At 37.5% G+C, this 24,164-nt stretch overlaps 1 protein-coding gene across 2 annotated transcripts; it reads right to left on the minus strand.

Moving 5' to 3' along the window:
• Positions 1-3,467: 3,467 nt before the first annotated feature.
• LOC110208856 (GDNF-inducible zinc finger protein 1-like) lies at positions 3,468-23,949 on the minus strand. Of its 2 annotated transcripts, none has more exons than XM_020987031.2 (6): positions 23,814-23,949; positions 20,397-21,763; positions 18,321-18,415; positions 9,744-9,911; positions 7,383-7,540; positions 3,468-5,718 (listed from the first exon to the last, which is right to left on the minus strand). In XM_020987031.2, the coding sequence occupies exons 2-6, from the start codon at positions 21,743-21,745 to the stop codon at positions 5,365-5,367; spliced, it is 2,124 nt and encodes a 707-aa protein (XP_020842690.1). In that variant the 5' UTR covers positions 21,746-21,763; positions 23,814-23,949; the 3' UTR covers positions 3,468-5,364. The 2 variants fall into 2 exon arrangements, with proteins under 2 accessions (XP_020842690.1, XP_020842684.1); XM_020987025.2 differs by having other exon boundaries at positions 23,654-23,949.
• Between the last annotated feature and the right edge of the window lie 215 nt (positions 23,950-24,164).

Raw genomic sequence — 24,164 nt, forward strand, 5'->3', positions numbered from 1 at the left:
AGCTGTTCCCAAGTGTTCTTGCACTGCTTGAGAGGCTTCAGCCCATTGCCAAGAACCATCTTTACTTTCAGTCTTTATCTCTTTTGTTGTGAACTTTGGTCCCGAGAACCAAACTGCTCATTACCATAGATTGTCATTTTAAAAAGTAACTTCCCTGATGGATTTATCATTGCTGGAATCAGATGAAGAATAATTTTCCCTGCCTCACATTGCAGTTGTAACATTTACTACAACTGAATTCACTATCTGCAAGTTAACCATCAGATGGTTTGGATGGGATATTTCTTACTGGGTCTAAAATCTGGTCATCAGAGAATATCTTAGACATTTTATCAGTAAGGATGTAAGCAAAACTATGTTATGACAACCAAAAAATAAATTCTGGAAATTAGAAAAATCATAAAAAAAATAAGTAAAATGGTTGGAAACTACATGCAAAAATAAAATTTTATTTTACTCTGTAAATACATTTTCACAGGGTTCTATCAACATTTCATGAATTCTTCTGATGCTCCAAGTGGAAAAGATGAATACAGGCAAAGACATGACACAATAAAAATAAATATAGGATCAGTTCTTTTTTATAGCAAAAATCTGAAGCATCTAATCATGGACACAATTTGATGCATCTGATCCTGATAGGTGCTACGCATGTGTTTTATTTGAAGTTTTTAGAATGCTAAGGAATGTTAACAACAAATATAGAAAAGTATTCATAAAGTATGAAATAGAAATACCTAAGTTGTTTTCAAGTGCCCCCCCAAATTGCATCAATTGATGTGCCTGGTCCTTCCGATATTAAAACAAAATTCACTAAAGCAATATTAAAGAGTATATAACAAAATGCTTTTAGTCATTCTATGGCAGCTAAATGACACACTAGATAAAGCACTGGGCCTGGAATCAGAATGTGCTGAGTTCCAGTCTCACCTAAGACACAGTTGTGTGACCCTGGGCAGGGCACTTAACCTTTTTCACTTACAATAATAGCAGCACCTACTTCCCAGGAATGGTTGTGAGGATCAAATGAGATATTTGTGAAGTGTTTAACTCAGTGCCTGGTACAAAGTAGGCACTTAGTAAATGCTTATTCCCTTCTCCCTCTTCCCCTATGGGAGTTTGGCATAAAAGTATTGTTTGGAATTCTGGTAACCTGAAAGAGCTCTTGTACATTTTCATGATCTCAGTTGGTAAAGTTTCATTGTTGTTTAGTTGTGTCCAACTCTTCGTGACCCCATTTGGGTTTTTCTTGGCAAAGATAACTGGAATGGTTTCCCATTTCCAGCTCATTTTGAGAGCTCTTGTACATTTTCATGATCTCAGTTGGTAAAGTTTCATTGTTGTTTAGTTGTGTCCAACTCTTCGTGACCCCATTTGGGTTTTTCTTGGCAAAGATAACTGGAATGGTTTCCCATTTCCAGCTCATTTTACAGGAGAGGAAATTGAATTAGGATTGTGTTGAATTTGAACTCCGGTCTTTCTGACTCCAGGCCCAGCAATCTATCCACTGTGCCACCTAGTTGCCCCAGCTAGAAGCTGCCTCTGGCCATTTGGTCCAAACCATGCTTGACCAAACATACTCAACAGACTTTGCTTGGAAAACTAATGAGGGGCACACCTACCACCTTTCTCAAGGTAGCCCAGAATCCCTTTGGGATAGTTCTAATTGATCTGAAGTCTGACCTTTTCAAATATTTGAATATAGCTATAATGCCTTACTGTTCTCATCATCTCCTCTCTGGGTTAAACACCCCCAGTTTCTCCAATGATAGTCATATCACACAGTCTCAAGGGCCTTCCTAAAGTTAGCATGCCCATAACCGTTGGTTGGTTACTTAGGATCCTGTTCTCTTTAAAGATCCTAAAAAGAATTTAGTCTTTAAGCTCTCTTCCTTAAAGTTCACAGTCTAAACTTTTTAACATCAACACAGGAGACTTATTTTAGAAACATCTCAAATAATCAGGCCAAATTAGTAAACACTAAGCATCTACTACAAATACAAAATCTAGAGCTTCCATTCTGTAGGGACAGGAAGGGGTAGTGTGATGGGAGGTCATATGGCATATAAACGAATAATATAAGGTAGCAAAAGAGATCCACATTGTTCCACAGATTTTGAGTATGACAACATAATTAGCTATAGGGAATGGACTGAACACGGTGGTGGCACCTTTCCATAAAGACCAGGAAATTTGAAAGGAAGAGTTTGAAGAGAAAAGGAGTACATTCCAGGTAAGGGGGCTAGCTTGAGAGACTGCATGGAATAGTCATTTGAATAGAACATACATTGAGGAGTAATGTGAAATGAGACTTGAAGTTAGGTTGAAGGCAGATTCTGGAGGACTTTAAAGAACAAGGTGCATGTGTTTTCTCTGAAAGGTACTAAGCCACTCAAAGTTTTTTTTCCCCCCTTTAAGTCATGATATGACTGTGTAATTGGAAGGTTTGGGCTGTTGCATTAAGATGGATTCATGAAGGGAAAGACTATAAGTAGAAAGTCTAGAATGGGGAAGCAAAGGCAAAATTATGATATTCCAGATGAGTGGTGGTAGCGTAAAGAGGGATGCAAGAGATGTGAAAGTTAAGGGGAGTTGACAACGATCTTCTTTTTCTCACTCATCACATCCAATAATCATACCCAGCTTTTGACCAAGTGGAAGACAGTGGGTGGTGCCCTGATGAAAAATGGCAAGGGGTAATGTTATGGTGAGGGAAAGTAATGACATCTGTTTTGGAAATCCTGAGTTTGAGATGCCCATAGGACATTAAAGATTCCTCAATTCTCTTAACTATATCCCCACAGAACAGAAGAAAACTCTTGTTATTAGAATGTTAAATTAAAACTTAAGCAGATACAGTACTCTCCTTTTTCTATATAATTCCCACAAACTTCTTCAGTTAATAATGACATCATTATTAATGCGGTAAAGGTGTCATTCTATAAATTTGGCATTTTCCATACTTATGATGGTTATAAACAGCAAGATTTCTATAGAACTCAATATTAGATGTACTATCATGATAAAATGTTCTAACTTTAATGTTGCATCTAAGACACTGCAGTATATTTAACTTTCATATAAAAGAATTAAATGTACAAATTATTTCTACAAGTTTCAAAAAAAATACTCTATACTGTTCCTACAATACTATGATTATCAGTATTGAAACAGGGTTAAAAATTTACAGACAACTGAGGAATCCAAAGTTATAAAAAAAACTTTTAACATGTTAATACATATTTTAAAAGTATTTTAATTTTAACAGTATACCATAAAATAGCTTACAGATCCTTGCTTTTAAAATTTGTTTACACAATTAAAGAATTGTGCTTTAGTCACAATAACTACTCAAGTTTTATCTGAGCCTAGATTTACTCAAGTTTTTTCCAAATCTCGATTTCATTAAGTACTGGATATAAAAAACTTAATAGCTACAGCCCAGTCAACTTAAACATTCATTCATCAAAAGATTGAACAGGTAAAATTTTATTGTTCCTTGAAAAATTACAAAAATTTAATACCACCAAACTATCATTAAATAAAAATCTAGTATCCAAATTCCTTCTGAGTGACTGGTTTTTCAAGAAAAAGCAAGTTAGTGTTATGTTTCTCCCTCTCTCCAACAAATAAAAAAAATAAAAAAAGAAGTTGAAACCTGAGGGCAGGGAAACTGCCTGCAAATTTTTACTCTAGATACACATCTAGAATGCAGTTTTTAAAACGGTGGTTGTGGTGGTGAAACTCTTTAAGTCACTGAATATTTTACTAAAATAGCTTAAACAGTGACACTAATATATGAAATGGTCAAATTACTGCAAGAGCAGAACACTTTCTCCAAAGAAACCTATATGGTTAAAGCACTTTCCAGTAGTTTCATGAAAATAAAAGAAAATACAACTACCCCATACAACTTTTGTTCACAGAAAATTCAGCAAAATAAAATTTAAAGGAAACACAAGTGATGCGCTAAAATATTTTGTGGTTCTGTAAAATTCTTGACATGAACATATAGATTTACACCAAGGACCATATCCAGACCAAAGTACTTCACGAAAATATAGCCAATTCAAAAATTGGAACACTTGTATTAGTAGAGCTCAAACTTGGCAAAGTACATCTTTGTTTTGTCAGTTAAAAGAGCACCAGCAGCAAGTACAACAAAAGAGGCTTCTCAAGGAATACTGCAAAAAGAAAAATAGGAGCATCGGTGAAGTGCAATGAAATGATTATACTAGGAGTTTTAAATACCTGCTGAAATCTTTTAACTATTAAAATACAACCCAGTACTAAAAATCTGAGCTAGGGGCATTGGGAACACCTCCAGTTTAAATGTGTATTTGGAATTCTATGGTGTAACATGCTTGTCATAAAAAATTCTGGTCTTTAAAATAATAAAGTCTGGATAATTATGCCATCAACAAATGGCAACAAATCAAGTCAGGAAAATTTACCTAAGCCAAAGTCACTACACTGAATTCCAAATATTCCCACAATCACTACATCTTGCCAGATGAATCAAGCTGCTTCAGCTCTTAACAAATTCTCAAGTTCTTGTATAATTTTTAAGCACCTTGTGACAAAAAACTGCTTTACTGCTGGATTCTTTGGTAACAATTACATTTGGAATTTCAGAAATGACTACTTGTAGTCTTACTTGTAGAGCCAGTGAAGAGTTTACTATTGGGTTTATAATTAAAAATTCTTAATTGGTCCTTTTTTGTGTCAAAGTGATGTTAAAAATGAGCTCAACAACACACTCTTTCAATATGAAAAAGGCTCGCATTGCAATGATCCCAAAGCTCCAATTACTTGACTTATCAGGGAAGACACTTGGCAAAATATGGTCCCAACATTATTTCATCAAGGAATCAACTCAACTGGAAAAATATCCTAACATTTTTATCACATAAATACATCCACACAGGTGGTTAGGTGGATTCAGACAATGAGAAGATTGTGGAGGACCTGTGCATGGGAAATTAAGAAACTGAATTGGTAATTAATGGGTAAAAATGAGGTTCAAAAGAGCTTATCTGAACTTTTTTAAAAAACAAGAATAATCAAGCCTTAGCATAAATACAACAGATCTACCAAAGTAGAATCATAACTGTTGAGGAAAGTATATTTGCGATCATGCAGATCAGGATTTGGAAAATGAGATTTTAAAAAATGTTTTGATAAAGATGTGCAACTACCAGGGATTTCAGGAAAATCTGGGGATGTCATTCATAAAAGCCCATCTTTTCTTTGTGTGCCCATTGGAAATTCTACGTCTATGCTATTGGCATGGTTTGGAGTACAGGCAATGTGTACTCAAAGTCTCTCCTATGTTGGATTTTCTTGGCAAACAACTTGAAGCAATCATTCTATGTTTGACAAAGCATGAAGTGATGGTTGAATTGGGTCTGTTTGTGTATGAAGTACTGTAAGATCACTTAATGTGGTAGCTATGAGGGCTTCCTGGGGGACTACAGGATCATCTGATTTACAGTCTAGATCTGTAGGAGGACTGTTTTCATGTAAAGCAGTCAGAGCTCCTTGGACTGCAGTCAAGTTTTGAAAGTGGCCATTTTCTGCAAATGAGAGCAGCTTTTCTGATATTTTGGGGGATGGATAGTCCTCATCCACTTGTTCAGTTTTATGGCTGTCTTCATTCTTGGGTGAACCTTCAACAATAACAAGGAAAGATTTCCATGGTGTATTCTTATCATGTATCTACAAAGAAAACACACAAACATCATCATTAAGTAATTCAATGAATAATAGAAATAAATTTGATGTTTGATATTTATTTCTTTAAGGGTCTATCCTTTCAAACGAGTAGTGTGTCTTCTGCTTAAATTGGGGTTATGTGCACTTTAGTTTTTACCTCTACAAAACTGGACCTAGTACTAAAATAATTGAAAAATGCTCAGGAATCCTTAAAAAGAAAATAGTTAACTTGTTTGGGCAAATCTAAACTAGTTGTTCCAGGCCACACAGGAAATGAGATGAAACCAATTATCCAAACTCATTTGTCCTACAAAAGGGGAAAGGGGGGGAGAGTGTAAATGAAATTACCCTAAAAATACAAGCCAAGGACCATAAGCATAAACTTAAAAGATTTATACCAACCTTTTAACATCATTATCATCTTTATTAAAAACTTTTAAGTGGGCCAATGATGAAGAATGTTACCCACCTCCTAACAGAGAGGTAAGAAACTAAATGTTCAGAATGATATATGCTTTTTGGACGTGGCCAATGCGGAAATTTGTTTTGCTTAAGGTTTTTTTTCCCCCCTACTGGGGATGTAAGAGGTAAGGAAAAAAAATGCGTGTTCTTTGAAAACAGTAAAAAAAAAAAAACCTTTAAGTGACAAATCACACATTATGCTTTGCTTAATACTGTATAAAGAAAACTACTCTATTAGTCCAAATACAGGTAATACTCCCTCCCTTCCCCCTGCCCTGGAAATTTTGCTAATAAAATCTTGAGTAAAGCTTGTAATGAAGCTGTTAATGTCAGAGATGAAACTTAAGCTTTACTCTTTTCCCCAACAGCAGCAGAAACATTAGCATGTTTTCTCCTCACAATCTTGAACCCATGCTAGAGGAACTTATGCTGGATGATCCTGTTGCTTGTGATGCAAAACAGAGAAAACAATTAACTTCCGCTTGCACACACCCAGTGATGAACCATATCTCAGGCCCGAGCCCCTAATCAATAGGAATCTCATTGTAATGACCACAAAATCTTTTTCCCTTATGTTCCTGAAGGTAGAAGCAAAAAATTAGTGAAGGATGATGGAAGGAGACCTCTGGAATACTCTTATCCAAAAAAGCTGTAGTTCCTTTTCCACTTATAGATGGTCCTGAAGCTATTGCAACAAGCTGTATAGGTAGAGAAATGAAATTCAGTCTCATAGAGCACACAAAGGGAGGCAGAGGTGATATGAGGGAGAAGGGGCAAGTGAGAATGACATATCTGTGCTTGGCCTCCTCGAAAGTTCTGGGGTCCAAGTAATCTTGATCAGAAAGTTGTTAGTTAGGGGTAGATTTCAGAAAGCCTGAATTCCAGCTCAATGTGGGGGAGAGGAGAGAAGGGAGAAGTTTGCACTAATTCCCAGAATGGAAGTATCTTCTAAACCTATAGCCAATACAACATGGTGAAAATAGATGAACAGAATGAAAGGATGAAATCACACCACTATTGTTCTTCTTGAAAAAATAAGAGAACTGAAAAAGACTATCTAGTAGCTAACAGAATCTTCACAAAATTTTGAGACTTTAATTATAGTTATAACGCACTAGCTCACTGAATTGAAAAAATATATTTAAGAGGGGAAGGGAGCACATGGAAGGGAACATGTAAATCATATATTATATATTCCTCCTTACCGAAGTGTGCCGCCGTAGGGTGGACTTGTCTGTAAATGTCCGTCCACATGCATTGCACATGAATGGCTTTTCTCCTGTGTGGATTCGATGATGACGCTGCAAGGCATTAAGCTGTGTGAACTGCTTACCACACTGATCACAACAATATGGACGTTCACCTGAAAAAAGAAATACTATTTATTGGCGAGATCTCTACTGTCAAATACAGACACAATTTACTAAGCACACTCTTAAAGGTCTATTTTCAAACTATGATGTTCTCTAGGACACTATTAGGAGAGAGAAAGGACAAGTGAGAGCGATCTATTTGTGTTTGCCTCCTCAGTCAAAAAAGTCCCAAGTTCTGAGGTCCAAGCAATCTTGGTCAGAAAGTTGTCAGTTCAGGCTAGACTTCAGAAAGCCTGCATTCTAGTTCAAGGTGGTGGAGAGGGGGAGAAGGGAGAAGTTTGCACTTAATTTCCAGAACAGAATTATCTTCTAAACCTATAGCCAACACAACATGGTGAAGGTAGATAAACGGAATGAAAAGATGCTATGAGATTGCAGAAGTGACAATGAATAAAGACAAGACTTTCGTCAATTCCAATCTAATTTCTAAATAAAATTATACCAAACATCTTGAACCAAGGCCTCAAGTGCCAGAGGGTGGCACACCTGCAGGTAACATTAGCTCTATCAACCAAATCTATGTTAAAGTTTGCAGCAGAGAGGAACCCAAATCTGGTAGGGTCTAAGGCCAGCTCTATGGATGTTCATACATGTAGCAAAAGAAACCCAGTTACTTGGTATTTTTTTTAACTTAATTTTAAAATTTAAGTCTCATCCCTCTCACCCATAATGGCTGTGTGACTCTGGGGAAGTCACTATACCTCTCAGAGCTCTAGGCAATGCCCTAGGACTTTGTGCCAACCTCCATCAGTAGAGGAAGTTACTCATCAGGTGCTACCTGGTAAAATCACATTTAACCCTAGATAGACAGATGGATGGAGGGATAGGCAGACAGAGATATGACAGATGGAAAAACCTATAACTTGAACACAAATCATAACTTTAACATTTTCTTTTCCATATGCCTATGCCTACTCAAAAAAATCCCACACATTTTGATACTTGGCAAAAAATCTTGAACACATAAAAAACAAAATCTCTCATCATGATGCCTAGAAAAGGAGAAGTCTAACTTCCATCTCCAGACTGAATTACTACTCTGATGCCTCCATTTCCAGCCACACTAGAAGCCAGGAAATATTAAATGTAAAAATGGCATTTGTCCTTAGCGAATAGAGAGCCAACTCTGGAGTCAGGAAGACATAGGTTAAAGTCCTATCTCTGAGACATACAAGTTGTGTGAGTCTGACCAGAACCACAACCTCTCAGTGCCCCCAAGCAACACTTGAAGACTTTCCAGTTTTTGCTGAGATGCTGACCTGTAATAGGTAGAGGGAGCTTTCACACTGGGACTTCTTTACATTAGTGAAATCACTGGTCTACACCAAAACCATGATCAATATTCCCACTGAAAACAGTACAGCTTTTTTTTTTTCAGGTTACAAATTGGATAGCCCATTCCATTACTTGAGGATTCACACAAACTTGATTTATAAACATTCAGTATGACTGACAAGCCTGGCTATGGCCATAGGAACTCTCTTCCTCATTCTTCTTTTCTCTAGTGACGATGATGTTGTTTAGGATGTAGTCTCCCACCACTATCCCCAGAAAATTCCACTCTTCATGCAGAGTTACTGATTTTGTAATAAATTGCTTTTGCAACAGTAAAGGATCAACAACTTTGATAGGTCAGCAAAACCCAAGAGACATCATTTGCCAACTCTGCCCAGATGAAATAAATGCTTATCTATGCTCTAGCAACAGTGTCAAAAGAAACCAGTGCATGAGGAACAGCACCAGTGGAGCAAAAGGGAAAGGAGAATCTTCGAGGCTGTACCAATTCCTGCCTTCCCACAACCTTAGACTGAGCCTTAGACTGGTTTTAGAAGGTAAGAAGGGCTAAAGGAAAGGGAATGTCTTTCCCTGCTGAAGGGGAAAGGAGAGAAGTGTGCTTGCAACCTTGAGTTCTAAATGTATTCCTCCACCCCATCCCCCAAAGTGATCACATATGGTGGTTAGGTTTTATATATACTTTTAGTATAGGACTATGCTTCTGGTACTATACAAACAGATTGGCAGCTAGACTGAGAACCATACCACAATAAAGAAAACATTATTTTCTGTGGGGAAAAAATGTTCTAAGGTACAAAAATAAAGATTTACATGTACATTTTGGGATAGAACCTATTTGTAAACTGAGGACACTTTTCCTGCAAAATAATGCCCTTCTCTAAATAGTTCAAGTCATACCTGTATGGACTTTAATATGCTGGTAAAGTGAATTCCTCTGTGCAAATGTCCTGAAGCAAACTTCACATTTAAAGGGTTTGGATCCTGTGTGAATCCGATTGTGATGTTTCAAATACTCCTTGGAAGCAAAACTTTTGCCACATGTTTCACACATAAAAGGTCTTTCCCCTAAATGAAATATGAAAACAGATTTAAACAAAAACTTCTACTAACATACATAAAACAGAGATAGAAACAAATGGTCTCAATACCAACATGTATTTTGGTACATCATCACTGTTAATAACACATACCATTCAATAATAACAGCTATAAATAAGGGATTTGACTTGAGCTGATGTTTGGTAAAGCTAGAGTATGAGAGTTACCCAAACCTAATTGAGATTCTATAAGCAGGGGCTCTTAACCTTGTTTGTATAATAGACTCTTTTAGCAGTTTGAAGACTTATGGGTTCCTCCTCCAAATGTTTCAGAATGAATAAAATATATCAAATTACAAAGGAAACCAATTATATTAAAATTCAATTATCAAGTATTAAAGAAAAAAAAAAGTTCACAGACCTTAGGTTAAGAACTCCTGCACTAGTAAAGTACTGCCTAGACAATTTCAGTTTCTGAATTTTTTTTAGGTATCCCCTCAAATAAAAGAATTATAAGAGAGGATCCTGGGAAGGTGGCAGAATAAGGCAGGAAACTGCCTGGCTATCCCAAATTCCCCTACAAATAATTCAAAATAATGCTACACAGTGAACTTTAGAGCAGAGTGGCAGAAATAATTAAAAGTTGAGGTAGAGCAGTTGTCCAGCCTAAGACAACCTGGGAGGAAGTTAGGAAAGACCTGAACTCCTGGAGTGGTGGTCTGGCCTGACTGAAAGTACAGATACTCCTTCTCAACAAACAAGGGGGGTAAGGGGGTACAGCTGTGTATGTGGCAGCCTCAGCTTCAGGAACTTTTGACTCACAGACTGTGTAGGAGCCAGATGGTTGATGAGGGAAAGAATGAAGGGCTGGGAGTGGGCCCAGGTACGCTGATCACATGTGGTCTCAGACTATGGCTGTGAGCAAGGAGTGAGTACATACTAATGAGTGAGGTTGCAGAGGGGCGAGGGCCCTGCTGACTGTGGTCATTCTCAAGAGAGCAGAGTCCCTGTTACCAGGATAGAGGGGTGAGCTGAAGCTTGCAGCTCCTGGAGGGACCGTAGAGAGTAAAGGTATTTGGGGTGACAGTGCTGCTAGGGGCCCTGGTCACAACTAAAGAAGAGTACCTGAGGTCAGATGCCCAGAGAGAGTTCAGAAAATAATAGTACAAAAAATCTGAAGCCTGAGATAACACCTCAGGACTAGAGCCTTATTCTAACATAAAGTTAACTGCCAGGAAATAAGCCACTCAAAAAAATCAGTAAGCAAAAGAGAGAGCCCAACCATAGATAGCTACTATGACAAATAAAGATCAAGGCTCAAATTCAGAAGATGACAGTGAAGTCAAAACAGCTACTTCTAAAGCTACAAAGAAAAAAAAGACAATTGTGTGCCATCTTGGGGAGGGTGGTGGGGAGGAAGGGGGAGAAAAATTTTAAACTCAAAAGCATACAGAAATGATTGCTGATAAATCAAAATAAATTAATTTAAAAAAAGAAGAAAAGAAAAAAAGCCCAAAAAGCATTCTTGGAAGAGCTTAAAAAGGATTTTTAAAATCAAGTAAGAGAGGCTGAGAAAAAAACAGGAAAAAAAGTAAGAGTAATACAAGAAAATCAAGAATATAAAGTCAACCAACTAGAAAAAGAGATGCAAAAACTTACCAAAGAAAATAACTACTTAAAACTTAGAATTGGGCAAGGGGAAGCTAATGACTTCACAAGATACCAAGTAATAAAACAAAATCAAAAGAATGAAAAAAATAGAAGAGAATGTGAAATATCTCATTAGAAAAACTGACCTGGAAAACAGATTGAGGACAGACAAAATAAGATTGTTGGACTACTTCAAAGTTATGATAAAAAGGGTCTAGACATTATACTTCAAGAAATTATTAAAGAAAATTGCCCTGAGGTTTTAGAACTAGAGGATAAAATAGAAAATGAAGAAAATCCACTTATTACCACCTAAAACAGAGATCCTAAAAATGAAAATTCACAGGAATATTCCAGCTACATTTCAAAGTTCCCAGGTCAAGGAGAAAATACTATAAGCAACTAGAAAGAAACAATTTAAATAGTGTCACGCTAGAATCAGTATAACACAAAATTTAGCAGGTTCTACATTACAAGACTTAAAGGTACAGAACATGATATTCCAAAGAGCAAAGGAGCTGGGTTTGCAACCAAGAATAACTTAACCAGCAAAGGTGAGTGTAATTCTTCAAGAAAAAAAAATAATAATATTTAATGAATTAAAAGACTTTCAGGTATTCTTGAGTAAAACACCAGAACTGAACAGAAAATTGACCTACAAGAATCAGAAGAAACATAAGAAGGTAAATATGAAAGACTAATTATAAGGGATTTAATAAACTCAAACTGTTTATTTCTTATATGGTAAAACATTATCTGTAACTCTTAATGTTATCATTACTAGGATAGTTTGAAAGAGTATACAGAGATAGAAGACTTAGGGTTGAGTTGAGTATGATGGGATTATCCTAAAAAATAAAAATTGCTAGGAGGAAGTAAAATGGAACAACGGAAGAACTGTTACAGTAGAGAGTAGGAGAGGGTAGAGGGCTGGTAGTGCTAGAACCTAATTCTCATTAGAACGGGGTTTAAAAGGCAGTAACATATACATCTAGCAGGGTATAAAAGTATTCTTAATTTACAAGAAATAGGAGGATGAGGGGATAGGATAAGGGAGAGACTCTTAGAAGAATGTGAAGATTAAGAAATAGAAGGGTAAAAGGAAAGAATAAGGGAGGGATTATTAGAAAAGGTACAGATTAGGGAGGCAGTAGTCAAAAGTAAATTAGACCTCTGAGAGGGACAGGGCAAAAAGAGAAGAACAGAAGGATAAACAGTGAGAAGAACAATATGGAAGGAAATACACAACTAGTAAAGTACTTCAACTACAAAGAGCCTATCTATGAAGGAATATGCTACCCACCTTCAGAGAAGGAATGGGTATACAACACTCACTCTCTCACTCATCAAATGGTGGCCTCTTCTAGTATGGGGTGAGGAGGGAGGGAGACAGTTCAGAACTTAAAATGTAATTTAAAAAAAGAATTATAAACTTCTGACATAATGAGTTGCTTGATTATTCCCAAACAAGAACGTCTAGGGGGACAGCTAGGTGGTGCAGGAGTCAGGAGGACCTGGGTTCAGGTCTGGGCTCAGACACATGACACTTACTGGCTATGTGACCCTGGGCAAGTCACTTCGCCCCGAATGCCTCACCAAAAAAAGACAACCAAAAACAAAAACAAAACAAAAAAAAAAGAACGTCTATGGATCTTTCTCAGAAACATAAAAATAGGTTTGGGAAGAGGAAAACTGCACAAAGCATCTGTGAACAATTCTTTAAAAAAAAAAAAGGGGGTGGAGGAATGTCCAAGATAAAGATCACCTAAGTCATCCTGGACTGTGTGTACTCATGAAAGCAACGCTATTCCACATAAATACTGTGTTAAAATATTTATTTTCTTCTCAGGGCATTCTGGTGAATGATTAAGTGTTCATCCTTTCATCCATTATGACCACTATTGTTTCATACAGTTCTAGAAAAGCTAGCTACAGTGACACAAGAAGAAAAAGAAACCAACAGAAGCATAGGGGGAAAAACACCTTACTTTCTGCAGATATTATATGTTCTATCTTAAGAACCCAGAAAATTTGTAAACTAAAAAAGTAAATGGCATAATTATTTCAACAATGCTGAAAGATGTAAAATAAATCCACAAAAAAGCCTGCATTTCTGTACACCCCCAACAAAATATAGTTGGAAAAAGACAGAAAAATTCTATCACAAATAACTTCAGAATACATAAAATATTTGGGAATTTACCAAGACACACTTTTCTGTGTTGATAAATGCAACTACAAACCACCCTTTACACAAATGAAGAAAATAACTGGAGATATATTATTAATTGCTGGTCGATAGGCCACAACAATATAATAAAAATGAAAATACTGCCAAAATTACTCATTTTGCTATGTCAATCAAAACACCAGAGGATACCAGACTTAGGGAAAATAACAACAAAATTCATCTGAGAAAACAAAAAGTCAAAAATCTTAAGAGAAAGAATAATGAAAAAAAGTGGGAAGTACCAAATCTCAAATTATCAAAAATTGTAATCCCATGTTTGAAAAACCCAAAGACCCCAAATGCTGAGGTAAGGATTCAGTATTTGACAAAAATATATGAGAAACCTGGAAGGCAATTTGGTAGAGGTTAGTCATAGAATATTTTATACCATATATCAAGATAAGCTTTAAATATATATGTATAACTTAGTCATAAAAGATGATTATCATAAGCAAATTAAAGGAGCAAAGAAGAAAATGCTTCTCACAACTATGGACAGAAGAAAAATTCATGACCAAACAAAGGATAAGAAGAATCACAGAAGATAAAATGGGCATTTTATTTATATAAAATTTATTTCATTACATCAAATTACATAAAAATGGTAAGTGGGAAAATATCTTTGCAGCTAATTTCTCTGCTAATGGTATCATATTCAAGATATATAAGGAACTGATTCAAATTTATAAAAACAAAAGCCATTCCTCCAACCAATAAATGATCAAAGGATAAGAACAAGGAGTTTTCAAAGGAAGTAATCCAAAAAATCAATAGCCATACTGAAAAAAATGCTCCAAATCACTACTAATTAGGGAAATGAGAATTAATCTAAGAATCTAAGGTTCCATTTCACACCCATCAGACTGGCAAAGATGATAAAAAAGGAAAATGACTTAAGAAATTAAACTGATTTCCTATCATTTTTAGTTGATCTTATTTACAGTTAATTGATTTTGTCGGGCTGCCTAAGTCATGGTTCTTTGTCTCTGAATTTAATTCAGAAATTCGGCTGTCCTGTAATAAGTAAAGTTTTGAAATTCAGTTCTGCTACTAATCACTGTTTTATTCTTGTCTCAAAGAAATCTGCTATCCTTAAGGGATCCAGGTGGCCAGCAGAGACTCTAGTCCACTATCTCTAACCATGAAAGTGGCCTCAAACAATGAAAATTTCTTGGTCATAGGAGTTCAGCTTTCCTCCAAATTACTTTAAAGTTATAATTAATGGGAAAAACTGCTATCACCACACCTTCAGCTCCTAGGAAAATATTAAGACATCTGGTGTTATCTTTAAGTACTGAAGCTAGCTGTAAGAGATGTATGACCTCCATCCTTGCTTGTTCAATTAAGGAGGGTTCTATCTCCCCCTAGGTGCCAAGGAGTCAGATATCTCTCTTCTACTATCAATTGCCTCAGGATGCAGGTGAGTCCCATAAATCAATCAAGGATGCCTCCTCCAAGACAAAGGAGGGTCCCTAGCCCACTCTTCTTAATATAACCAACCATGTTGTCCTCACCTCCATGATGCTGCTAAATGGATAACCAACTGTATTGTTTTTCTCACCTACTCAGTTCTGTTCTTTATTCTATGCATATATAAAGGAGCTGTGTCTCCTTGTCTGAGTCTTTTGACCTGAGGTAGCCATTTGACTTACTTTATTAAGAGGTTAGTGCTGAAAACACTTGACAGCAGAATCTGGCAAAAATCAGACTTAGACTAACACCTCATGCTATATATACCAAAATAAATTACAAGTGGATATACAAAAAGGTCACAACACCAACAAATTAGAGGAGCAAGGAAGAAATTGCCTTTCTGATCTATGGATAAGGGGAGAGTTCATGATGAACCAAGCAAAAGGATCAAATAAGAGGGCCAATTTTGATTACATGAAATGTAAATTTTTTTGCCTAAATAAAAGCCACTTAACTAAAATTAGAATGCAAACAGGTAACTAGGGGAAAAAAATGACTTGCAGTAAGTTTAGTTGATAAAATATTCAACATATACAAGGAATTGGTTATGAGATTAAGAGCCATTCTCCAACAGATAGTCAAACAAGCAGTTTTCAAAAAAAGAAATTCAAGTTATCAACAACATTCTGAAAAAGTGTTCTAAATCACTAATGATTACAGAAATGCAAATTAAAAGCAACTTTAAGATTCCACCTTAAACCTAGCAGACTGGCAAAGATGACAAGACAAAAGAGGGAAATGAAAAACACTGAAGGGGCAATGTTGATGGAACCATGAAATGGCATAGATCTTCTGGAAAGTTAACCTGGAGCTATGCCTATAAATCTATTATACTATGCATACCCCTTTGACTCAGAAATAGCATTACTAGGCCTATACTTCAAAGAAATCAAAGAAAGAGGAAAAACCTACATGTACAAAAATATCTAAGGAGCTTTTTGGTAGCTCAAAACTGGAGACCAAGGGAGTGTCCTATTTGGGAACGGCTAAAATTATTTGTAGTATATAAATAAAATGAAAAAGCACTGTGTCAAAATAAATGATGAAAGTTTAAGAGGAAACTAGGAATATTTCTACATACTGATACAAAGTAAAGTAAGCAGAATTAGGAAACATATCTAAAAAAACTAAAAACCTAAACAGTAAAAACTAGGAAAATAAGTCTATACAAAACATTTGTACAAAAAATCAAGTATAGGTTACTTTTTTAGAACTCTGGTTAGCACAATCATAAACTATGAGTCCAAAAGACGAAGAAGAAACACACCACTCTTTTCCTGCCAGAAGGTTCTGAACTTAAAATACAAAAAGCAGCACACATTTTCAGAAGTGGAGAATGTGGAGATTTGGTTTGCAAGTATCTATGGAAGGTTTTGCTCTCATTTCTCAATTGGAGGAGCGAAAGAGAGAGACAGATTAAGAAAAAGAGACTGGTTGAAAAAGAATTTTAAGTGGCAGTGTCAAAGACACTGTATTTTAAGAAACCTTCAAAATTAACAACAAAAAAAGCCCACCCAACATATTATTATAAGGAAGCTAGGTAGTGTAACAGATAGAATGGAGTCAGAAAGACCTGAGTTCAAATTCTCTTTCAAAAACTTACTATTGGTGTGACTGACCAAGCCACTTAAGCTCTGTTTCCTCATCTGTAAAAAGGAGGATCTATTAGCATTATCTCACAGGGTTACTGTGAGGATCAAATGACATAACATATGTAAAACACTTTACAAACCTCAATGCATTATACAAATGCTAGCTATTATATTTATTGCTATATAATTATGTATGCTACATTATTTTAGTTTATGTTTAGGATATTTATATTGGTTTATATGTTTATGAAAGTATAATAAATTTTAAAAGAGGACAGGAAGGAGGAATGGAAGGAGGAAAGGAAGGAAAAAGTAGAGATGGGGAGAAAAGGGAGAAAGAAGTAATTTTTCTTTTATTCCTCAATTTGGGGGGTGGGGTAGGACAGAGAGAGTAAGGCTTTAAAGGTAGGGCTGCCTCTACACATCCTTCAAAAAAAAAAGGGGGGGGAAATGTTTTTAAAACACAAGCACCTGCATTTCTGCATATTACCAACAAAACCTAGCTGGAAAATACTGAAAAATTCCATCACAAATAACTTCAGAATACATAAAATATTTGGAAATTTACTGGGAACAGAAGGAAGGCTAGAAGAAAGCATAGGCAAACATGCTGAATTTATTATAATTCCAAAGTAAAGTAAGCTATACATTAAAAAAAATACTTTGAACTAAGAGTTCACTCTTCAATTCAAATCATTTTTATAGCCAAGGAAAGACAGATATCACAAAGCAAATGAAATTCCAAAACAATACCAAACATGTCTAACAAAGGAGAACTGTTTTTTAAAGTTATAATAGCCACTAAAATAGAAATTAAATCTGAACATGTACACTTGGAATTTAAGTCTCTGATAAAAGACTGGTATCCCTACCTCTAAGCTGTGTCTAATTGAACTTTTGACACTTTTAACTAGGGAATCTTGATGTGAAATTACCAGGTAGAAAAATCAAGTCGCTTGTTTTTACAAACTGAATATTATGTCAATTGATGTCTCAGCTATCTTTCTTTTAATGTCACTTTTACTTGGGTTTATATAAGACTTACAGAGATAATTTTACAAGCAAGGAAATGAACAATTTCAAAGATGATCAATGGAGTAATTTTTTTGTTTTTGGTTAGGCAATGGGGTTAAGAACTGGAGTAATTTTTAAAGATTCTTAATTAAATTCTCTATTTTATATACTTCAAATTGCCAGGAAATGGTTCTGAATTATTTGGAATTATAGTGTTAAATCAGCAAGACAGATGTAAACTCCTATATAAGTGGGGGCAGCTGTAGCATAATGGAAAGAACACTTGAAATCAGAAGACCTGGGTTTGAATCTTGGTGCTAATCTGTATAATGTTAAGCAATTTACTTAATTATTTTGGCCCAGTTTGGCCATCTGTAAAACTAAGGGATGTTCTACACATTTCTAAATTCCTTTTCAGTTCTAGAATTCAGTGATTCTGTGACTTTTTCTCTTACACGTATAACGACAGCATACTTACCTGTATGACACCTTTTATGATATATCAGCATGTGGTTTTGAGTGAATCTTGCACCACATTCATCACAGACAAAAGGTTTTTCACCAGTATGAATTCTGAAATTACAACATTCCAGTATAGTTCAGAGTGTTTTTTACTTCAAAGTTCACCCCTGTCTCTCTCCAACTAAAGCACCCCCCATTCCAATCTTCTTGAAATAAATGAATCTCAAAGCCATCTTTAGCAGACTAATGAAAAGTTCAAAGTAAATGGAGCTATCATCTTCACAAAACAAAACCTCAGATGCTAAAATGATTATCTGATAATTTTATGAACATTACTCTATGAATTTTCATTTACATCTGTTGATTCATCTTAAAAGACATCCCTAAAGAGACAACTTCATTTATTTCTAGTTTAGCAAAGTTTTAACAAACTTTCATAACCTGGAAAATAATCACCAGCATCTCAAGTTATACACGTTAAAAATCCCCATGCAGCATACTCAACCATAAATTTCTAAGGAACCATTTCTAATTCTCAAAAAAAATTAGGATAGTATTTTCTAAGGAACCATTTCTTGATTAACTGTAACACATCTTCCAACTTTTTTTTTTGCTTTTGGATGAGGCAATCAGGGTTAAGTGACTTGTCCATGGTCACACAGCTAGTAAGTGTCAAGTGTCTGCAGCCGGATTTGAACAGAGGTCCTCCTGACTCCAAGGCCAGAGCTCTATCCACTGCGCTACCCAGCTGCCCCTATATTTCCCAACTTTTAAGAAATTCATGATAGTACCTTATTTTTATGTGCCATAGCACCAATCAAAAATGGGAAAATGACCTTAAAAGGATATATAAACCTAATATTAGAAAGCAAATATGTACGGATTATGAGATTTTAACTACTACACTTCAGTCTCCTGACACTCTCTCCACCTCAAAAGGCTGAGATAAATAGCATTCCTCATCCTACTGACTTCAAAAGTCAATTCTTTCTGTCTCAGAGGTAGATTCATAGAGACATGGTAATTACAAGGATTTTGTTTGTCACTGACTTACCTTTAGATGTGAGGAATTAGAAAAACTCCAGATCATTTTTAAAAAATGCTTAAAGAGAAGGTTATGGAAATTTTTAAAAATTCTTTAACCCAAGATCAACTAGGTGATACTAAAAAAATAAACGAAAACCTATCACACTTTCCCTAGAGATTGCATAATTAAGCAAGCAACAAGTCTTTATTAATCACTTCCTAAGTGCCAGTATTTCAAAATTCAAAGACGAAATTAATGTAGTGTACTCAAGTTACCAGGTACTGACTGGGGCCTCCTTGTGGATGAGGAGCCCTAATGCAGTCTCTAACCCTTGATTCCTGTTAATAATTACAGAAGAATAGACTCCAATTGTCCCTTAGAAAACACATGAAGAGAATAGACCTTTAAGCCACTAAGGATCTTCTAGTTATGCAGTAGAGGGCTATGGACAAGTGTTCTGAGAACTATACATGCCCTCTCCTGTAGCCTGTGGTCTCTATGTCTCAACATTGATAAGTTTTCCAGGTCATATGGGAAAAGATAGTATAAATTCAGCCAGTTAGGTCAGGAGTTCTTAGCCTTATTTGTCATGAAACATTTTGGCAGTTTGGTTAAGTCAATGGACCCCTTTCTCAGAATAATGTTTTAAATGCATAAAATAAAATATGCAAGATTACTAAGGAAACTAGTTACACTGAAAGTTTTATCAAAATATTTTTTAAAAATTCATGGATCCTAGATTAAGAAATTCTGCTTTACATTAAGCCTGTGGAAATGACAGTTACTTCCTGCAATTCCTAGGCAAAGAAAAGGTATACCCCCGACAGACTCTCAAATCCAGAAACCACAAATTAACTACTCTTTCAGCCTTGAAAAGGCCTTAATGCAAATAAGCAAAAAACTCTGGCCAAAGTCATAGCTCAGCCTGGTTTTCTTCCAAGCATAAAAATACTATCTGGAAATAAAAAATTCTGCATTTTATAAGGATGCTTCCTTCTGATGTCACAAAGTGTTGTCTGAGTCCCCATGCCCTTTTTCCACAAGTACAGTGAATACTATTCATACCTCATGTGTGTTTTCAGTGCAGAAGGCTGAGAAAACTTAGCTTCACACTCAGTGCACCCATATGGTTTGTCCCCTGTATGAGTCCGTTCATGAAGCCTCAGAGCTGTTTTGGAGCTCAAGCCCTTGCCACACTGCTGGCACTGATGGCGCTCCCCGCCACCTTCATGAACCTGAAGAATATGCCTTTTAACATCTTTCTTCCTCTTGAATTTTTTTCCACAGAGTTCACAGGGGAAATGGCGTTCACTGCTATGAACGTGGCGCTGATGGCTCTTCAAATTACATCGGTTTGCAAATGTTTGGCTGCAGGTATCACAACGATAAATTATTTCAGCAGCAATGCCATGATTATGTTTGATATGTTTCAGGAAACTCTTCTCATAGAGAAACTCTTTTTCACAGGTGGTGCATTTAAAGTTGCTCTTTTTCTTGTCATCATCTTCCTCAGCTTTTTTCAAAGCTTCCTCTAACTCAAAGCTGGCATCACATTCCTCATTCTTTGGCTCCACATTTTTTGTCACTGGCTCTATCACCATCTCCACATCAAGTATGCTTTGGTCTTCTGGAGATTTGTTCTCCCCAATATCATCTGCAGCATTTTTTTGCTGTTCTCTAAGTCTCCTTGTGTACTTCTTCTTAGGGATTTCAACAAATACCTTCCTACCAGCCAGCCTTCCACTAGCTCTTCTGATTTTAGGATAGGGAGGTTTCATAATTTCTTTTTTCTTATCTACTTTGTCCTTTGACTTTCTCAGCTGTGTCTGTGGAATTAAACCATTGCTATTTCTTTCTCCAGGGTAATCTGAAGAATCTGAAAGGCTATCAGCATTAGGGACTTCTACCATTATGCTTGACTTAGAATCAAGTAGAACATCATTTGTTTGAGAGTTATTATTCTCTCCTGGCTCCTGAGACTCTGAAAAGTTCTGAAGCTCTAAAAGTACTGATTCTAACATCTGTTTCTTTAACTGAAAACAAGTTTCAGATAAGTCTAAACACTTCAGTTTTTCAGCCATTTCCAACATTCTCTGCACACGGTCTTCTTCTACCTGGACCTTTGCAGTATAGACAAACTCAAGAAAAGAAGCAAAGTCAACAACCTGTACTTCATTTAAATATACATTTGTCCTTGTTCCATCCATGGTCGTTTCATTAAGGAACATCTCCTTAAAAAACTTGCTTGTGGCTGCCAGTACAGCTTTATGAGCCACAAATTCTTCTCGTACACCTTGATATTCCACACTGACAGTCACATCACACAAGTGACCAAGAAGACGTAATTGATGCATTTCATTCAAAAGATTAATTGGCGATGATTTGGACTGTAGCAGAACTGCACCACTTTCCATCTTTCTTTCTGAAAACAGCTTTGAAAAGAAAAAAAAGTTAATATAGGATCAATTATTGACATTAAAATATTAAAAAAACAAATGTATTGTTTTAATTTTATAAAGGCTATAAAAGGTTCAAGGGTCCTTCCACCTCTTTCATCCTTAAATATAGGCATAACTCAAAACCTAGTCACTAGCCCCCTCTACTCTTCTATTCTTTCTGAGAGCTCATCTAAAGGATTTCAATTAGAAGCTAAATGTGGATGACTCCCATGGACTTCAACCCCAATAAAAACTTCATCTCCACCTCTGGAACTATAGGAACTCCGGAATGCTCTGAGAGGTGGACTTCTGCTTTATCTTGATCCAGGCCTTCACTCCACTGTCGATCTCTTGAACATGCCATAACTCCTGCATCTGTTCCCCTGCTTTCTATCACCTGTTTATGTGTTATCTTTCCCTATTACAATGTAAACTTCTTGAAGGACTGGCACCCTCTGCTTGACGATAATAAGTACTTAATAAATGTTTCAGCTACATCTCTATCACTGACACTGAACATAAATTCCAATTATGTATTTTTCTATCTGCTTGCTAGGCACTTCTACTGAAATACCCTTAAAAAATAATATTTCATTTCTCCAAATTAATCTCCACCTTCAGTTATTAAGAAATAATTTTCTTAGTTATCCACAACTTTATTACACATCCTCATCTTCAATACTGTGCTACTTCAACAGTCTCCCAACTCTTTTTCAAACAATGTTGGATTAATCTTCCTAAAACAATCTTCACTGGTTTCCTAACATTAATGAATAAAATTTACAATCCTTAACCTGGCATTCATGGTCATCCATAATTCAGTAATGCACAAATATGCTGTCAACATTCAGCTTCTTTATCTTCTATTACTTCCCTAATAGAAAGGCTCTGCTCCACCCAAGGTTGCCTATTTCCGCTAACATGCTACATTCCTCTCTGCTCTTTCCAGAACGCTCCCCTAATTCTTTTCCAGTTCTCTATGTGTTACTATGCCTTCAATTCCAGTTTAAGTCTCACACTTTCAAGGATGTACTCCCAGATTGCTCTATAGAGAATATTGTCACTTAGCTTAAGGTACTTCACTGTTATGTATATTTACACACACATTTACATTTCTATCTCCTTAGTAAGGCAGTAAGCTCCTTGAAGGCAGGGACCTCGCCTTATCCATCTTTGTATCACTTTACACATAGTAGATACTCAATAAACGGTACTGGTTGATGCTTAGTACGAAAACCTGGTGGAGCTAATGGAAACACAGCAAATGGCAGGAAATGCTCATAGTTAAGGCTTGGCTGGGCCATCAGACTTAAAGGTTTTTTCACAGCGTCATTAGAAGAACTTCGAAATGACTAAATCCATCCCACATGTACCTGTCTTCTGGCTACGAGATGTGCCCTGTCACCTTGGCTTAGGAGCCGAGGGGGAAAGGAGCCCTGCTTCCATAAAGCTGGAGGGCTGCGGATCGCCCGGCTCGGCTCCCTTACCTAGGGACAGGTTGGGCACCTGCACTACGATCCCCGACCGCGTGAAGCCCAGGATGGGCCACAGGGGCTGCCCAGCCAGGCCGGCCGGGCGCGGGGTAGCGGCTGAGCAGGGCGAGGGGAGGGCACTGCCCCAATCCCCGGGAATTTCTCCACACTCGGGGCCACGCGTCCTTAGCAGGGCCCCTCCCGCCCCCGCCCGGCGGCTTCCCTCGCCGGCTCCTGGTCTCCGGAGCCCCCAAGCCCTGCGCCCCTTCACCTAGGCCCGCGGGGGCACCCCCGCGACACAGGCGGGAGGACCAGGGGCAGCCGCAGCTGCGGGGACAGAGGGGCTCGGATACGGCCGGGACACTGCTCTGGGGGCCGGGTTCGGGGCCGGGGCCGGGGCCGGGACACTCACCCGGCGCCGAACATCCGCCTGGACTAGGTCCGGGGAGGAGAAGGCAAAGGGGAAGAAGGAGGAGGCGGCCGCCCAGGCAGCTCGCCTCCCTTCTGCTCGCAGCTCATTGGCTGCCGGGGCGCTCCCTCCCCCCGTTCCACAGCACGCGCCTCTCCCTCACCGGCCGTTGCCCCTGCCTCTCCCCGCTCCCCTCTGGGAGGAGGGGGTTGGGGGGCGCGCTTTCACAGTTCCTTTCCTACCGCACCCGCCCACAGCAACTATCAGAGCGACTTCGGGAACGCCATCTTGGGTCATAAGGCACGACCACGCTGGGGTCACGTGGCGGACGTGCGCTTCATGATTACGTCATGAGCGCCCTCCAGAGCCGCGAGCTCCGCTCGGCTCTAGGTGCATGGGGTGGCCTCAGGATGGACGCTGCTCCCCGCGGGCGCTCCCCTTACGGCTCCCCTCCGTCCAGCCCCGGAGGCAAGTGCAGGGCGCCTTTAACTAACGAGGTGCGAGGGGCTTTCTT

The sequence above is a fragment of the Phascolarctos cinereus genome, unplaced genomic scaffold, assembly GCF_003287225.1.
Source record: "Phascolarctos cinereus isolate Bilbo 61053 unplaced genomic scaffold, phaCin_HiC Scaffold_2;HRSCAF=192, whole genome shotgun sequence".
Taxonomy (NCBI): domain Eukaryota; kingdom Metazoa; phylum Chordata; class Mammalia; order Diprotodontia; family Phascolarctidae; genus Phascolarctos; species Phascolarctos cinereus.

Bases quoted from the DNA above. Each gene is read 5' to 3' on its own strand.
- LOC110208856 (XM_020987031.2), bottom strand. From the start codon at position 21,745: ATGGAAAGTGGTGCAGTTCTGCTACAGTCCAAATCATCGCCAATTAAT. The intron at 18,416-20,396 runs GTATGAATAGTA...TTGTAATTTCAG, and splicing joins GCACTGAAAACACACATGAG to AATTCATACTGGTGAAAAAC. The intron at 7,541-9,743 runs GTATGACTTGAA...TTCTTTTTTCAG, and splicing joins GCATATTAAAGTCCATACAG to GTGAACGTCCATATTGTTGT.